The 16,270-nt window shown below is 44.1% G+C and overlaps 2 protein-coding genes and 1 long non-coding RNA gene across 10 annotated transcripts in view; 1 reads left to right on the top strand and 2 right to left on the bottom strand.

Moving 5' to 3' along the window:
* Positions 1-5,849, bottom strand: part of METAP2 (methionyl aminopeptidase 2) — a 36,322-nt gene extending 30,473 nt beyond the window's left edge. For 2 of the 3 annotated variants that reach the window (XM_036300910.1, XM_036300911.1), the window contains exons 1-2: positions 5,592-5,849; positions 3,641-3,748 (exon numbers count right to left, since the gene is read on the bottom strand). In XM_036300910.1, coding sequence (XP_036156803.1) covers positions 3,641-3,748; positions 5,592-5,742 — 259 coding nt within the window. In that variant the 5' untranslated portion in view covers positions 5,743-5,849. The remainder of the gene's footprint in view (positions 1-3,640; positions 3,749-5,591) is intronic. The other variant, XM_036300912.1, reaches the window with a different exon arrangement.
* LOC118651597 lies at positions 4,070-5,182 on the bottom strand. The gene is made up of 2 exons (XR_004966301.1): positions 5,045-5,182; positions 4,070-4,187 (listed from the first exon to the last, which is right to left on the bottom strand). It is a non-coding gene; the product is annotated as an uncharacterized LOC118651597 (long non-coding RNA).
* Positions 5,850-10,484: 4,635 nt separating the features above from the next.
* LOC118651595 (uncharacterized protein C3orf20-like) overlaps positions 10,485-16,270 on the top strand; it is a 104,123-nt gene continuing 98,337 nt past the window's right edge. For 4 of the 6 annotated variants that reach the window (XM_036300906.1, XM_036300905.1, XM_036300900.1 and 1 more), the window contains exons 1-2: positions 10,486-10,697; positions 16,138-16,266. The gene's annotated coding sequence lies outside the window, so the exon portion shown is untranslated. Of the gene's footprint in view, positions 10,698-10,989; positions 11,030-16,137; positions 16,267-16,270 lie in introns of those variants that run through there. The other 2 variants (XM_036300902.1, XM_036300901.1) reach the window with 2 other exon arrangements.

Raw genomic sequence — 16,270 nt, 5'->3', positions numbered from 1 at the left:
CAGTGGGGAGTGTGCAGGAGGCAGCTGATCGATGTTTCTCTCTCGTCGATGTTTCTAACTCTCTATCCCTCTCCCTTCCTCTCTGTAAAAAATCAATAAAATATTAAAAAAAGCCGGAGCCGGTTTGGCTCAGTGGATGGAGCGTCGGCCTGCGGACTGAGAGGTCCCGGGTTCGATTCCGGTCAAGGGCATGTACCTGGGTTGCGGGCACATTCCCAGTGGGAGATGTGCAGGAGGCAGCTGATCGATGTTTCTCTCCCATCGATGTTTCTGGCTCTCTATCTCTCTCCCTTTCTCTCTGTAAAAAATCAATAAAATATATTTAAAAAATATATATATATTAAAAAAAAAAAAAAAAAGGTCTACAGCAACTTATTATATTACTTTGAATTTAAAAAACCCTTTCTTGCCGAAACCGGTTTGGCTCAGTGGGATAGAGCGTCGGCCTGCGGACTGAAAGGTCCCAGGTTCGATTCCGGTCAAGGGCATGTACCTGGGTTGCGGGCACATCCCCAGTAGGAGGTGTGCAGGAGGCAGCTGATCGATGTTTCTCTCTCATCGATGTTTCTAACTCTCTATCCCTCTCCCTTCCTCTCTGTAAAAATCAATAAAATATATTTAAAAAAAAAAAAAAAAAAAAACCCTTTCTTGCCCTAGCTGGTTTGGCTCAGTGGCTGGAGCGTCAGCCTGCGGACTGAGGGGTCCCAGATTTGATTCCAGTCAAGGGCACATGCCCAGGCTGTGGGCTTGATCCGGGGGGCGTATAGGAAGCAGCCAATCAATGATTCTCTCTCATCACTGATGCTTCTATCTCTCTCTCCCTCTCCCTTTCCCTGTGAAATCAATAAAAATATATTAAAAAACAAAACAAAAAACCCTTTCTTAAGAGCTCAAAATATGTTCTTAATCTGAAGCATAAGGAAAGGTAGAATGAACAAGAGGTTTGCTCAAAGAAGTCAAAAAGCCAACTATTCCCTGTAATCTTGGCACTTTTTAAACCAAATTTTGACTGTAAGCTTTTTGAAGGCAGAACATACCTATCTAGAGGAAAAAAACAACTGCTCTGCATTACCCTAACACAATAATTAAAATATAGCAGGTATTTGTTTTAAGGATTGAAAGGCAAAAACTCAAGCTGGCAGTGCTTGAGGTATAGCAATAGGTCAAAACAGTAAATAATTGAGAATGGGAAAGCCCTCTCTCCCCCTCTGCCAAAAGATGCTATAGAACAGTTCTTTTAATTAATGACTCCCTCCACTGTCTTACCGATAGCATCAATTCCTATAATTCTAAGACTTGCCATGTTTACACAAATCTAACAGCACCAAAATACCACAAGGAACTAGGATCAGGGAATTTATAATAGAGTTCAGAAGCACTCCAATATGCTCCTTTGAGAATTAAAAAAAAAGCAGCTTTGGTACAGAGAGTGAAAGGAATAGACTTGGAGTCAAGTGCTAGGTTTGAAATTCTGGTTCTATTCTACACATACTAGCTGTATCACATTGGGAAAATCATATAATTTCCTGAGAAGAGCAACTACTTTATTTGCATGGGTAAAATACGAATGCATGTGAAAGTATCCTAGGATAGTAGATATTAGTTGTTCAATAAATGTTAGTTAAATAAAAGTTAAATAAACAACCCTTCAATTTTATCCTATTAATACCCACCACTTGGCCTTTTACCAAATACATTAAAATATATATATATATATATATATATATATATATATATATATATATATGATAAAAAAAATCAATTGGCTGCCTCCTGCATGCCCCCTACTAGGGATCCAGCCCACAACCCAGGCATGTGCCCTTGGCTGAAACTGAACCCGGGACCCTTTAGTCCACAGGCTGAGGCTCTAGCCCAGGGGTGGGCAAACTTTTTGACTCAAGAGCCACAATGGGTTCTTAAACTGGACCGGAGGGCCGGAACAAAAGCATGGATGGAGTGTTTGTGTGAACTAATATAAATTCAAAGTAAACATCATTACATAAAATGGTACGGTCTTTTTTTCTTTTTTTTCTTTTTTATTCATTTCAAACGGGCCGATCCGGCCCGAGGGCCATAGTTTGCCCATGGCTGCTATAGCCACTGAACCAAATCAGCTAGGGCCCAAGTATATTTTTAAAAGTTGAGAACTGGCCGAAATCGGTTTGGCTCAGTGGATAGAGTGTCGGCCTGCGGACTGAAAGGTCCCAGGTTCGATTCCGGTCAAGGGCATGTACCTGGGTTGCGGGCACATCCCCAGTAGGAGATGTGCAGGAGGCAGCTGATCGATGTTTCTCTCTCATCGATGTTTCTAACTCTCTCTCTCTCTCCCTTCCTCTCTGTAAAAAATCAATAAAATATATTTAAAAAAAAAAAAAAAGTTGAGAACTGTACTGTTTGAGCAATCATTCAACATATCCAACTTTTTAAAGAGTTGCTAATAAATTTCTTTCCCTTTGTATCTGTGACACTGAGGTTTTATTTTATTGTCAATTAAGAAGTCAGAAAATAATAGACTATATGGACAATAAGTAGATTTTGTTTAAAGAACGTCATGCCCTAGCCCAGCCGTGGGCAAACTACGGCCCGCGGGCCGGATCGGCCCGTTTGAAATGAACAAAACTAAAAAAAAGACCGTACCCTTTTATGTAATGATGTTTACTTTGAATTTATATTAGTTCACACAAACACTCCATCCATGCTTTTGTTTCGGCCCTCCGGTCCAGTTTAAGAACCCATTGTGGCCCTCGAGTCAAAAAGTTTGCCCACCCCTGCCCTAGCCAGTGTGACTCAATTGGTTACAGCAGTGGTCGGCAAACTCATTAGTCAACAGAGCCAAATATCAACAGTACAACGATTGAAATTTCTTTTGAGAGCCAAATTTTTTAAACTTAAACTATATAGGTAGATACATTGTTATTAACTTAATTAGGGTACCCCTAAGCTGGCCTTTGCTAAAAACGTCCTCAATCTGATTGAGGTACGTTCGCTGAGGTCGACCCTTCCAACGCTCCCATCCACACTCGTCTTGTATACTTGTTTCTGCACACGGGCCACAAATTTTCAAACGCACTGTACGTGCGCGCCCGCACGTGGTATTTTGTGGAAGAGCCACACTCAAAGGGCCAAAGAGCCGCCTGTGGCTCAGAGCCGGGGTTTGCCAACCACTGGGTTAGAGCATAGTCTCATATACCGAAAGGTGGCAGATTCCATTTCCAGTCAGGGCACAGGTTGGGAGTTTGAGCCCTGATTGAAGACACGTGGGAGGCAACCAATCAATGTTTCACTTTTACATCACATTAATGTTTTTCTCTGTCTGTCTCTCTCTCAAATTAATAAAAGCATGTCCTTGGGCAGGGGTCCTCAAACTTTTTAAACAGGGGGCCAGTTCACTGTCCCTCAGACCGTTGGAGGGCCGGACTATGGCTTAAAAAAAAACTATGAACAAATTCCTATGCACACTGCACATATCTTATTTTGAAGTAAAAAAAACAAAACGGGAACAAATACAATATTTGTATTTGCATGTGGTCCGCAGGCCGTAGTTTGAGGACCCCTGTCCTTGGGTGAGGATTAAAAAAATGATTAAAGAACGTCGTATTTTCTTGCTTTTATAACCACAAACACCAAATTAATCATTTACCTTCATCATCATCATCTCTTTCTTTCTCTTCCAATGCTTGTCTTTCCAATTGTCTTGCTACCTCATCCACTGAGGCTCCTGATTCTTTATCAGGTTCCTGTTGCCCTGCTAATCAAATATAATAGCATAAATCAAATCTAATAAAGATACTTTAACACTAGAATATGTTCTACAGATAGTGAAGAACACACAAGTCCTTTCCTGATAGGTGTTTAGGAAACAAAAACAAACATTATTGTGAACATTAACAGAATTTATTTAATGACAAAGAAAAGTCTCCCAAATCTAAGTAGTATTGTCCATTCAACAAAATACATTCTCTGTGATAGCAGCTAAAGGTTATGCAAAAGTGTGAGTTGGTCCCTATATTTAAGTAGTTTTAACTTTTTAAAGTATTTAACAATTAAACTACAACAAATACTTTACTAACCAAACAGGTACTTAAGATAGGCAATAAATGCTGAAGACCTTAGTGAAGAAGAGGATTTCTGTGGGACACTGGGGGCCTTCAGGGATTCCTGAAGAAAAAAAGTTGTCAAGCTGGGCTCTAGGTAAAATCAAAATAAATAGAAAAAGACATTCCATTACTAAAACAAAAAATTCTTGAACAGCTAAGCATAAGACCAGGCCCCTGCTCTGGCAGTGATTATAATCTAGCTAGAGGAGGAATATGCGTGTGCAGAAAGACAGTAATATGAGGTAGTACATAATAACGTGACATTTTGGCCTTTGTAGAACATTCCTATTGAGAATGTCCTGCTAAACATGTATTAGGGTCAGTCTGCTGAACACACCTTAAAGACCAAACTGAAGAGCTTGGACTTCATCTGAAAGCCAGGAAGAGCCACTAACTAGCCTGTGTCCTGGGATCAACTTGTGTTCTGGGAGTGTCTCAGCACCTGCAACTCTCCCTCTTCAACTCCCATCTAATCAACATTTCAGACAGGTTAACCCTCTCCAGCCTCTCTCAACTCCACGCTCATCACTTCTGGCCTCTCCATTTTTCTTTCATTCTTTCTATGGCTTTCACAGGTAGAGATATTTTTTTTCCTAAAAACGAAACAGGTGCAAATAATTTTTCCTAAAATGAAAGACCTAGTGCAACAAAAACACACTGACTTCTCAAAATAAAATAACTCTTAATATAACCCAAGTGTTAAGTTTTTAGCTGTTTTCCTGCCTTACCAGTGGATTTGGAGAAGTTCGGCTCTGAGCCACAGAATGCATCCTCTATCTAGACCGCCTGCAATGCCATTATAATTCAGGCCCAAAACCCTAACGCTTGATGATGCCGTGGGATTAGACGAGTGGAAATTCGCGCGCGCGCGCGCACACACACCCGCCCTCCCGCCCCACATTCTGCAATTACAACTCAGTGACATGAGCGCGTGGGCATACACACACCCCCAAAAGTGAAGCCCGCACCAAAAATCCCTCTGTAAACTGGGGTGGCGGGGTGAGGCGCGGTCCAGGCGCTCGGACTTGTCCACTTCACCCGCACCGTCTGCGAAAGTGAGTACCAGGATGCTCCAGCAAAGCGGCGGCGGGCAGCGCGGGTCAGAAGCAGGTTTTTCAGGAAGCCAAACCGCGAGGAAGATGGTAGGTAGGGCTGGGCGCGGTGCACGGCTTCACGGCCGCTGCACAGTCTGCGTGGCAGTCGAGTTCTGGCAACTCAGGGGCTCCCGGCCTACCGACCCCAGAGCGAGCTCCGCAAGGGAAGCTGAGCGACCCGACCCCGCTCTCCCTCCCCACGCTTCCACCAGCTCTCCAGTCCCACGGGAGGAGAAGCCGCCTCCCCGCGGGGCTGAGACTCTGTAGCCCGGCCTCGCCACGCGCTCAGTCCCGGGAATCAGTCCACTCCAGGGTTCCGAGTCCCCGGTCCCTGACACCCACGCCGGGCCTGAGCCGAGTCGTTCGGCCATCCCTGGGAAAAACATAAAACTCGCTTTACCTGTAGCAGCCCCTTTACTCTTTTTCTTCTTTCGTCTTTTTTTCTTGGCTGCCTCCTCCGCCGTAGAGGCAGCTCCCTCTTCCCTGTCGTCCGGATCCAGGTCGCCATTCAGGAGGCTCCCGGAGGACGCTGCCTCCTCCACGGCCGCCATGTTGCCCGAGAGAGCGCGAGGGAGTGAGAGCGAGCGGCGAGAGCCCGCTCCTTCTTCACCCACCTCCACCACCGACGCCGGAAGCCGCTCTGTACGGTGGGGCGCAGGGAATGCTGGGACGGTGGAGGACTGGAAGGCCTGGGGCGCTTGCGGAAGCGGGGCGGGCTCACCTCCGGCGGGGCGCGGCGCGGCGGCGGCGGTGTCTGAAACGTGGCGGAGGCGGGCCTGGCAGCGGTTGGCTGGTGCGAGGCCCGACACCCGCCTCCTCCCGCGCCTCAGGCATTCATTCCCGGGGCATATCTGCCGGCTTGGGGTCCTGTTGGATGCTTGTGCCGGTGGGCAGGTGCCGTCTGCCAGAGAAAAGCGAGTCTCTATTGGAGCCGAAAAGTTTGATATTCGCGGTTTTATAAAGCGCCCTGAAAGCGAGAAGAGGGGCTGGGAGATGTGCTCACTTGTACACACTCCTTATGACTCAAAAGGGCTGCGCTATTACTCACAATTACGGCTCGCGGCGAGGCCGTCCAGGCACTAAGGAGACGAACCTGCAAAGGGAGAAAGAGATGAGGAGGCGCTTACTATAGAGAAGCCGAGGGAGGACCGCGTCTCTACAAGGGAGTGGTCAACTGCGTTGAATGCTACGAAAAGGTCAAGTAAAAGGACAGAAAAATGTCAGAGGGAAGCCGTTGGGGGCCTTAGCAAGAGCTGTTTAGGTGGACAGATGGAAGCCAGACTAAAGAGAGGTGAGGCACATGGGGAAATAGAGAATTTCCTGGTCCTTCGAGTTTCAGCTTAAACGCCACTCCCTCGGGGAGCCCTTCCTCAGCGACCTAATTCAGGCCCTGCCCCCGGAGCCTCTCACTGAGTTCCCAACCCTTTTCTCCGTGGCAGCGTGTAATTAGTTCATTTGTGTGATTGTTTTATGTCTGTCTCCCCAGCTCCACGAAGACAGGAATCCTGCGTGTTTTATACTCACCGCCAATACCTGCCTCTAAATTAGAGGGTCGTAGGAGCTGAGTAGTTCCCCATTGTATAAATGGGTACTTGTGAAGTGCCAAGTACTCTGCCTTCATTATCTCATTTAATCCACGTCTGAGTTGAGGAAATTAGAGAGTTTTGGTAATTTGTACCAGGTCATACAGCAAGTTAATACAATTAGAATCCAAACCCAGGTCATCAGGCACCAAAAGTTTAAGAATTCTATATGCTGCCTTCCCAATTGAAATTTCAAATCTGTTCAGTCAATATTTATTGATAGTAGACCAGAAGTAATTTTTTCTTGGTGAAAGATGCAAGAATGAATAAGATAAAAATCTGTATCCTGAAGAAAGTTTAGCATCCAATGAAACAAATACGTAAAGAAATAGTAAAATAGCCCAGCTGGTGTGTGGTTGAGCATCGACCTATGAACCAGGAGGTCAGGGCTCAATTCCCAGTCAGGGCATTAGCCTGGGATGTTTCTATCATATTCTCCCTCTCCCTTCCTCTCTGAAATCAATAAAAAAATATATATTTTAAAAGAAATAATAAGATGCTAATACTTTCCTTATTTATTATTTTCTATTTTAAGTTCGTCTATCACAAAGCTGATGAATTTTTAAAGGGTCTAAAAGATCTTCAAATTGAGGGCAAGATGTAGCTGGTCAACCTCAGGAGGAGTCAAAGCTCACCTTTGTTGAAGTGCAAAGCTACTCCCAGAAGCTCTTAACATCCTTATAAGTAAAATCTGCTACATTAAAAAAAAAAAAAAGCCTACAAGCTTTGTTGTGAATCTTCTCAGGTCCTCGCTAAGTTATGGGAACCCTTGGGTCATGGTTACTACCTGTGTTTTCCCGGGAAACACAGGATCCCAGAGGACAAAACCAGTAAATTTGATAGATGAATTTTGACACAGGCGTGCTTAAGGTATAAGTTGATCTACAGAATTATCAATGTCAAAGTAAAGTTTGTTCAGTGACAAAAATAAGATGCAAAACTGCCGTAATAAAAACATTGTTTCTTTGCTGCAAAGGGATTGTACTGTACTTCTGTCCCTTTCCTGAAAAGAGGCAAGGAAACAAAACTTTAAGGTAGTAGCAAAAAACAATACATATCTTAAAAGCTTGATAATGGATATTTGCTGGAAGATTGTTTTCCAGGACACTGAAGAGTTTGAGGTAACTAAGTTAACTGTACTTAAAATAGTAGTACATGACATTCCTATTTTCATCATTTGGTTTTCTCTGCAAGAGAAAATTGAATGAGGTAGAAGAGTAAGAAATGTTGAAAACCTAAATAAGAATCTAAGAAAACCTGTAATAAATGCACCTATCTCAATACCAGTAGCTGCTAGCTAATTACATGAAGTCATTTTGTTTCAGGTGGCTACCTAGATAATCTGAAAAAAACAAGTTTTTTCCCCTCTTAGAGAGATACTTGTCCTATTATAAAATTAATGTATTATTATAAAACACATTTATTATTTTGTCCAAAAATGTATTTTTGCTGAGAAAATTTTGATTCCAAAATGGACAACATAATTACCCCTAGCCTTATTTTCTTTGAAATCTTTGCTATTGGTATGGCTTTGGACAAGTCAATCTCTCCAAATTTTAGTTTACTCATTTGTAAAATTAGAATAATGATAGTACCACATAATAGGATATGGAAATTAAATTTCAAAATGGAGAAAAAACACTTAAGATAGTACAATGTCTGACACAATAGTGATGTGTTAGCTAATATTATTGTTAGTAAGTCATATTCTTAAAAATTTTCCATTTGTGTAGATTATATGATGGTCTAAATAATTTAAGGCACACATATATTATGTGACATTTGGCAATGAGTTAACAAGAAATATGGTTTTAAAAATTGGGAAAGCGTGATTGCTTGACATTAAGGGAAATACTAAGGATTTTTTTCATATCTTTATGGTTTAAAAATTCTATACATGTAACTTTTAAAATGTATAAATTGTATGATATACAGGGGTGAGCAGGTTATGATTATTTCAATAGCTTTATTAACGCTCACGTACTCACAGCTAAAAACCTACTTTTGCCAACACCTGTGTGTGTGTGTGTGTGTGTAGATGTATATATGTATATATATATATATATATACATAATAACCTAAATACAGTCATATTGGGGGGCTTAGGGCTTCAACACATGAATTTGGGAGGGGACACAATTCAGACTATAGCAGATATTGCCAAATATCCTCTTGGAGAAAGGGGCAGGGAACTGCTTCTGGTTGAGGCATGAAAAAATGTGCTATGCTTAGGAGAAGTTCTTGCTGAGGAAAAAGTAAATTATGACCAAATTATAAGTGGCCTTCTATGTTACTGTAAAGAGTATGGCTTTTATTGTAAGGCTTTGAGGTGATATGTGACAAAGGATATTTAAATTTTAATATTTAAGAAAATGCCTAAAATAGACAACAGATATATCAATAGCAGGTCAATACCATGCATACTGTGTAGCCATTAAAAGATAGTAAAATGATATGCATGTAGATTATGTGGATAAATTTAAATGTTTACATAATACAAACAGGTTTTCAAGCTAGGGAAAATTAGTCATTTTTGCTTTGTGAAAGATGACTCTAATGGCAGCCTAGATTCTATAACAGTGGTTCCCCTCCAGAAAATTGTTTCATTTATAAAGCCAAGTATATTTAAAGAACTTTTTTCTGCTTTGAGAATTTGGTACTTTCTGTTTTTTGAAGTTGAGCAGTACTTTAAAATTATTATGATGAAATGACAGTGAGAGTAGATGATGGGTCTTTTGTGCCCTGACCACCCCCCCCCCCCCCCAGTATGTCATTTCTCAAAACCTTTTTGAAAACTTTCCTCAATAGTGAAATCCCAAGTCTGATGTCATTTATTCTAAAGAAAGAATTAGAAATGGCAGAGCCTGATAGTAGGGCAGACTCTCTAAGATGTTATTGTTGAAAAATATTGATAAGAATTTAGGCGAAGTCTCTTAGGGTGCTAGAGAGGAGAGATTGGGTTGCAGAAATATAGAATTAAGAATACTTGCTGGGCCATTTAGTGTGGAGAGGGAGGAGTTCACAATGACACCCAGGTTTCTGGCCTGGGTTCCTGGGTGGATAGTGGTACCACTTTGTGAGATAGGGAATAGAAAAGGAGGAGTAGGTTTTGGAGGAGGTGGAGGGAGAGATAAGCTTTGGGCATTTTAACTTTGAGATGCCTGCAGAGCATCCAGGCAAAGATATCCAGTAGTCAGAAACATGGATCTGGAGATTGTGAATTATTATGGCTTGCTTGGGTGTGGTAGAAGGCTGTGAATGAGGTATCTCAGGGAGAAGAGACAAGGGCCAGAAACAGAACACAATCCAGAAGGACATTAATGTTTTAGGTATTTTTTTTTATGTGGTTTTATGTTTGTTTGTTTGTTTTGTTTTATTGTGGAGGTTTTTTCCTATAAGAAGCAAGGGTGGGAAATTCTGTTAAGAAAATTACAAAGTAGCCAAAACCGGTTTGGCTCAGTGGATAGAGCGTCAGCCTGCGGACTGAAAGGTCCCAGGTTCGATTCCGGTCAAGGGCATGTACCTGGGTTGCGGGCATATCCCCAGTAGGAGATGTGCAGGAGGCAGCTGATCGATGCTGATCGATGTTTCTCTCTCATCGATGTTTCTAACTCTCTATCTCTCTCCCTTCCTCTCTGTGAAAAATATATTAAAAATAAAAATAAAAATATGTTGTCTTTCGTTTCAGAGGAATTGATTTCAATTTGTTAAAAAAAAAAAAAAAAGAAAAGAAAATTACAAAGTAATGATAAACCAAGAAGGAGAAAATGCTTTAGAGAATAAGCACATGGAAGTGAGAGAAAATGTTTTACAAAACAAAAGTTGGTTCAGCTATATCAGCTGTTGAAGAAAGCAAATAGTATGAAGTCTCAAACTAGACCATTGATTTTATTTATTTTTTTCTTCTTTCTTTATGGATTAAGGTATTACATATGTGTCCTGATCCCCCCATTGCTCCACCCCCACCCCACTCATACCCTCACCGCCCTGTTGTCTGTGTCCATTGGTTAGGCTTATATTCCTGCGTACAAGTCCTTTGGTTGATCTCTCCCTTACCCCTACCCTCACCTACCTTCCCTCTGAGGTTTGACGGTCTGATTGATGCTTCTCTTTCTCTGGATCTGATTTTGTTCGTCAGTTTATGTTGTCCATTATATTCCACAAATGAGTGAGATCATGTGATATTTATCTTTCTCTGACTGGCTTGTTTTGCTTAGCATAATTCTCTCCAGTTCCATCCATGCTGTTGCAAATGGTAAGAATTCCTTCTTTTTTACTGCAGCATAGTATTCCATTGTGTAGATGTACCACAGTTTTCTAATCCACTCATCTGCTGATGGGCACTTAGGCTGTTTCTAAATCTTAGCTATGGTGAATTGTGCTGCTATGAACATAGGGGTGCATATATCCTTTCCGATTGGTGTTTATAGTTTCTTGGGATATATTCCTAGAAGTGGGAACACAGGGTCAAATGGGAGTTCCATTTTTAGTTTTTTGAGGAAACTCCATACTGTTGTCCACAGTGGCTGCACCAGTCTGCATTCCCACCAGCAGTGAAGGATGGTTCCTTTTTCTCCACATCCTCTCCAGCACTTGTCATTTGTTGATATTTTTTTAAAATATATTTTATTGATTTTTTACAGAGAAGAAGGGAGAGGGATAGAGAGTTAGAAACATCGATGAGAGAGATCGATCAGCTGCCTCCTGCACGCCCCCCACTGGGGATGTGCCCGCAACCAGGGTACATGCCCTTGACCAGAATCGAACTCTGGACCCTTGAGTCCACAGGCCGACGCTCTATCCACTGAGCCAAACCGGTTCGGCCATTTGTTGATTTTTTGATGATAGCCATTCTGACAGGTGTGAGATGGTACTACATTGTTGTTTTGATTTGCATCTCTCAGATGATTAGTGACTTTGAGCATGTTTTCATATGTCTCTTGGCCTTCCTTATGTCATCTTCTGAAAAGTATCTATATAGGTCCATTGTTTATCTTCCTTTTGTTAAGTTGTATGAGTTAGACCATTGATTTTAACTATTAGGATCCCTGTGGTGACTTTAGGGAGAACAGTTTTGTTAGAGAGCGCCAAAAAAAGATTCTCATAAGAAATTGGGTTGCACTATTCTGGATATCAGCTGGAGGATCAAAGGATCCTTTATCTCAAACCCATTTCATCAGTGACTCTTGAAAGACTCGCCCTTTTTGTTCTTCTGGAGAGCACCTTTCTTGAAATTAAATGTGATGCTGTCCTGTGATTCTTTCCCTGTTTTAGTTCTGTCCAAAGATATCCTAAGTTACCTTTCATCTTACAATATTTTATTATTTTCTTCTGTAACTGGATAATAGTTAGGTAGTAATAGAACTTCTTTTTCTTCCCCATAATCTCTATGTAGCATCCATGTATTTAGGCTAGATTTTAAGAAAGACATATATAGTTCCAAGTAATATGCCTGTGGCCAAGTTGTCAGGAGTATCATTACCCACATGGAGATTTCAAGTGTTTATTGGCCAGAGCTACATAGAAATCAATATCAAGGGTTCACAAAAGAAAGATGAGCTACATACTACAAGACAAATGACAGTACTATTCATAATCTCTCTCTTCCCATCTCTTCTGATAATGGTCCCCACTACTGATTAATGAGAGTTATGTTGGTGTTGAAGACAGAGTTGAACTAGGAATATATTGTGAGTGAGGTTGTATATGGAAAAGGGTTAAAGAGACGTTCTCAAACTTTTGGTCTCAGGACCCTTTTACACTTGGAAAATTATAGAGGAGTCCACAGATGTTTTTGTTTATATGGTGCCATAGACTGAATATTCATGTCTCCCCAAAATTCATATGTTGAAATCTAATCCCCAATGAGATGGAGGGAGGGGGCCATTAGTAAGTGACATAATGAGGGCAGAGGTCTCATGAATGAGATTAGTACTCATATAAAAGAAACCCCAGAGGGCTTCCTTGGTCCCTTGCACCATGTGAGAACAGTGAGAAGACAGATGTATATGAATAGGAAGCTGGACTTCACCAGACACTGAATCAGATAACTTGATAATGTCCCACAGTCACTGAGGCTTGTTTTTTTCTCCCTTGGCTTCAGTTTAATGGGTTCCATTGATTTGCCTTCAACTTCACTTATTTTGTAACTAGAGGCCTGGTGCACAAAAATTTGTGCACTTGGTGCGGGAGGAGGGGTCCCTCAGCCTGGTCTATGCCCTCTAGCAGTCTGGGATCCCTCAGGGGATGACCACCTGCTGGCTTAGGCACGCTCCCCGGGGGATTGGGCCTAAGATGGCAATCAGACATCCCTCTGGCAGCCCTGCAGCCCTCGGGGGATGTCCACTTGCCAGTGGGGAGCAGGCCTGAACTGCAGTTGGACATCCTTAGCACTGCTGAGGAGGCAGGAGAGGCTCCCACTACCACCGCTGTACTGGGAGCCATCAGCCTGGCTTGTGGCTGAGCAGAGCTCCTCCCATGTGAGAGCGCCCTGACCACCAGAGGGCAGCTCCTGCATTGAGCGTCTGCCCCCTGATGGTCAGTGTGTGTCATTGTGACCAGTCATTCCCAGTCCTTCTACTGTTAGGGTCAGTTTGCATATTACCCTTTCACTATATAGGATAGAGGCCTGGTGCAAGGGTGGGGGCTGGCTGGTTTGCCCTGAAGGGTGTCCCGGATCAGGGTGGGGGTCCCGCTTGGGTGCCTGGCTAGCCTGGATGAGGGGATGATGGCTGTTTGCAGCTGGTCACACCCCTTTCAGGGTGGAGGTCCCCACTGGGGTGCCTGGCCAGTCTGGGTGAGGGGCTGAGGGCTGTTTTCAGGCTGGCAACCTCTCCTTTTTTTCTTTCTTTCTTTCTTTCTTTTTTTTAATTCTGGGATGTATTTACCTTCTATAGCTGTCACTGGAGCTGAGAGCCAGCTCCAGCTCTGAGGCCCGGCTCCAGCTCTGAGGCTGCGGCTGGCTGAAAGCAGGTATCTGGGTTTGTTTAGCTTCAATAATTGAAACATTGTTGCCATCACTGCCACTCTAAGCTCTGAGGCCAAAGCTGGCCAAAAGCAGGTATCTGGAGCTTGTTTAGCTTCTATAATTGCAAAATTGTTTCTTAGAGTGCAGCTGAGAGGCCGGCAGCGGCAGGCGGGGAGCGTTGGCTTCCTCCATCACTGGAGCAAGCAAGCCTCCTGTTTGCTTCAGCTGCCTGGCTGCCGGCCGCCATCTTGGTTGGCAGTTAATTTGCGTATCGCCCTGATTAGCCAATGGGAAGGGTAACGAAGTTACGGTTAATTACCATGTTTGTCTATTATTAGATAGGATGTTTAATTCCTGTTAAACCAGCCAGTTAATTTTTCATTTCAAATCCTTTTTTTTCAGTTCTAGAATTTTCATTTGTTTCTTTTTTTTTTAATTAAATCTTTATTGTTCAGATTATTACAGTTGTTCCTCTTTTTTCCCCCCATAGCTCCCCTCCACCTGGTTCCCACCCCACCCTCTGCCCTGACCACCCCCCCCCCCCCACTGTCCTCATCCATAGGTGTACGATTTTTGTTCAGGCTCTTCCCGCATTCTTCCCCCCCCCCCCCCCCGAGAATAGTCAGTCCACTGACCCAAGGACGAAACCCGAGAGGGGAAAGGCCAGGAGGCATGAATTGCCAGCACTTCAGCCACTTGAAAACAGCTCCACTTGGAATGTGAGGCGGTTGTATGTTCAGCTGAGAAGTGAGGGGGCTGAACTCCACTGTCGCTGGGCTCCTGTCAGTCCGAGGCCCAAGCGTCCACCACAACAAGGAAAGAACAGAGCGAGGGGCCCAGAGGAAGAGAGGACAATTGAAGGAAACCGTGTCTAGACTTCCCCCAGCCCTCTCCTTCTTTCTGCTGCCTACAAGAGCCCCAGGCCCGGCCACAGTTCTGTCTCCACCTTTTAGTCCCCTATTCTCCAACCACAGAGGAAAGAAATAAGGACGGAGTCTGTGCTGCCTTCAGAAAGTATCTATATACCTGATCGGCCAGTTGCCTTCCACAGAGGGAGGCCAGACCGGCATAGGCCCGCTCCCCACAGGGACATCAGTAGTACATCCTGTGAGAGCTTCCAGACTGTTAGAGGGGGCAGGTTGGGCTGAGGGATGTCCCCGAGTGCACAAATTTTTGTGCACCAGGCCTCTAGTTTATACTAATAAAAGAGTAATATGCTAATTAGACTTGGAGATCTTTTGGAGACCTTCTGGATGTCCTTCTGGACAAAGCCTGGGGCTTGGCCAGTCTGCAAACTGCCCCCAAACGGCCTTCCGACCCTCACCCAGGCTGGCTATTGCCCCCAGCGGGGACCCTCACCCCAATGGGGGTGTGGCCAGCTGCAAACAGCCCTCAGCCCCTAGCCCAGGCCAGCCATGCCCTGCTGGGACCGTCACCCTGAAGGGGGCAAGGCCAGCCTGCAAAAGGCCCTCAGCCCTTCACCCAGGCTGGCCCCACCCCTCAGCAGGGATCCTCACCCCAATGTGGGTATGATCAGCCTGCAAACTGCCCCAGCCCCTCACCCAGGCCCACCCCACCCCCTAAGGGGACCCCACCCCTGATCTGGGACCCCCTTCAGGACAGACCAGCCAGCCTCCACCAGTGCACCAGGCCTCTATCTATACTAATAAAAGAGTAATATGCTAATTATACCAGGAGACTTTCCAGAGATCTTCTGGACATCCTTCCAGACAAAGCCATGGTGGCAGGGCTGAGGCAGAGGCAGTTAGGAGCGATCAGGCCAGCAGGGGAGGGCAGTTGGGGGTGAGAAGGGGAGGGCAGTTGGGGACAAGCAGGCTGGCAGGGGGTGCAGTTGGGGGTGAGCAGGCCAGCGGGGGGTGGGGGGCAGTTGGGGGCAATTAGGCTGACGGGGGGGGGGGCAATTGGGTGCAATCAGCCTGTCAGGGGCAGGCAGTTAGGGGTGCTCAGGCCAGAAGGGGGTGGCAGTTGAGGTTGATCAGGCCGGCAGGCAGAGTGGTTAGGAGTGGTCAGGCAGGCAGGCAGGTGAGTGGTTAGGAGCCAGCATTCCCAGATTGTGAGAGGGATCCCAGATTGGAGAAGGGTGCAGGCCAGGCTGAGGGACACCCCCCCCCCATGCACAAATTTCATACACCGGGCCACTAGTAATAAAATTAAAATAAAACTAGAATTACTTCCAAAAAAGGGGGGTACATCCTGATTGGTCTAAGCTAATATACATCAATTCCAATCCCTCTTCTCAGTGGTTTGTATAGATATAGATATGTTGCAATCTTGGTCAATGAGACATAAAGAAAAACCATTGAGAACTTCTGGAAAAGGTTTACTAAATTTTTTTTTAAAGACAAAATAAAATGAAGCACTTTTTCTTCTTTTAGATGTTTTAAAGTCTGAGCATGATCACTAGGGATGAAATCTGAAGAACACAGAAGGATGGAAAGATGCTGGCCCCTTGATTCAGCTACTGAATTGGAAAACCCTAGGCTAGTCTCTCTTTCTTCAAACATGTAA

This window comes from Myotis myotis, unplaced genomic scaffold (assembly GCF_014108235.1).
Source record: "Myotis myotis isolate mMyoMyo1 unplaced genomic scaffold, mMyoMyo1.p scaffold_m19_p_3, whole genome shotgun sequence".
NCBI lineage: Eukaryota > Metazoa > Chordata > Mammalia > Chiroptera > Vespertilionidae > Myotis > Myotis myotis.
This window is presented reverse-complemented; position numbering and strand designations above follow the sequence as displayed.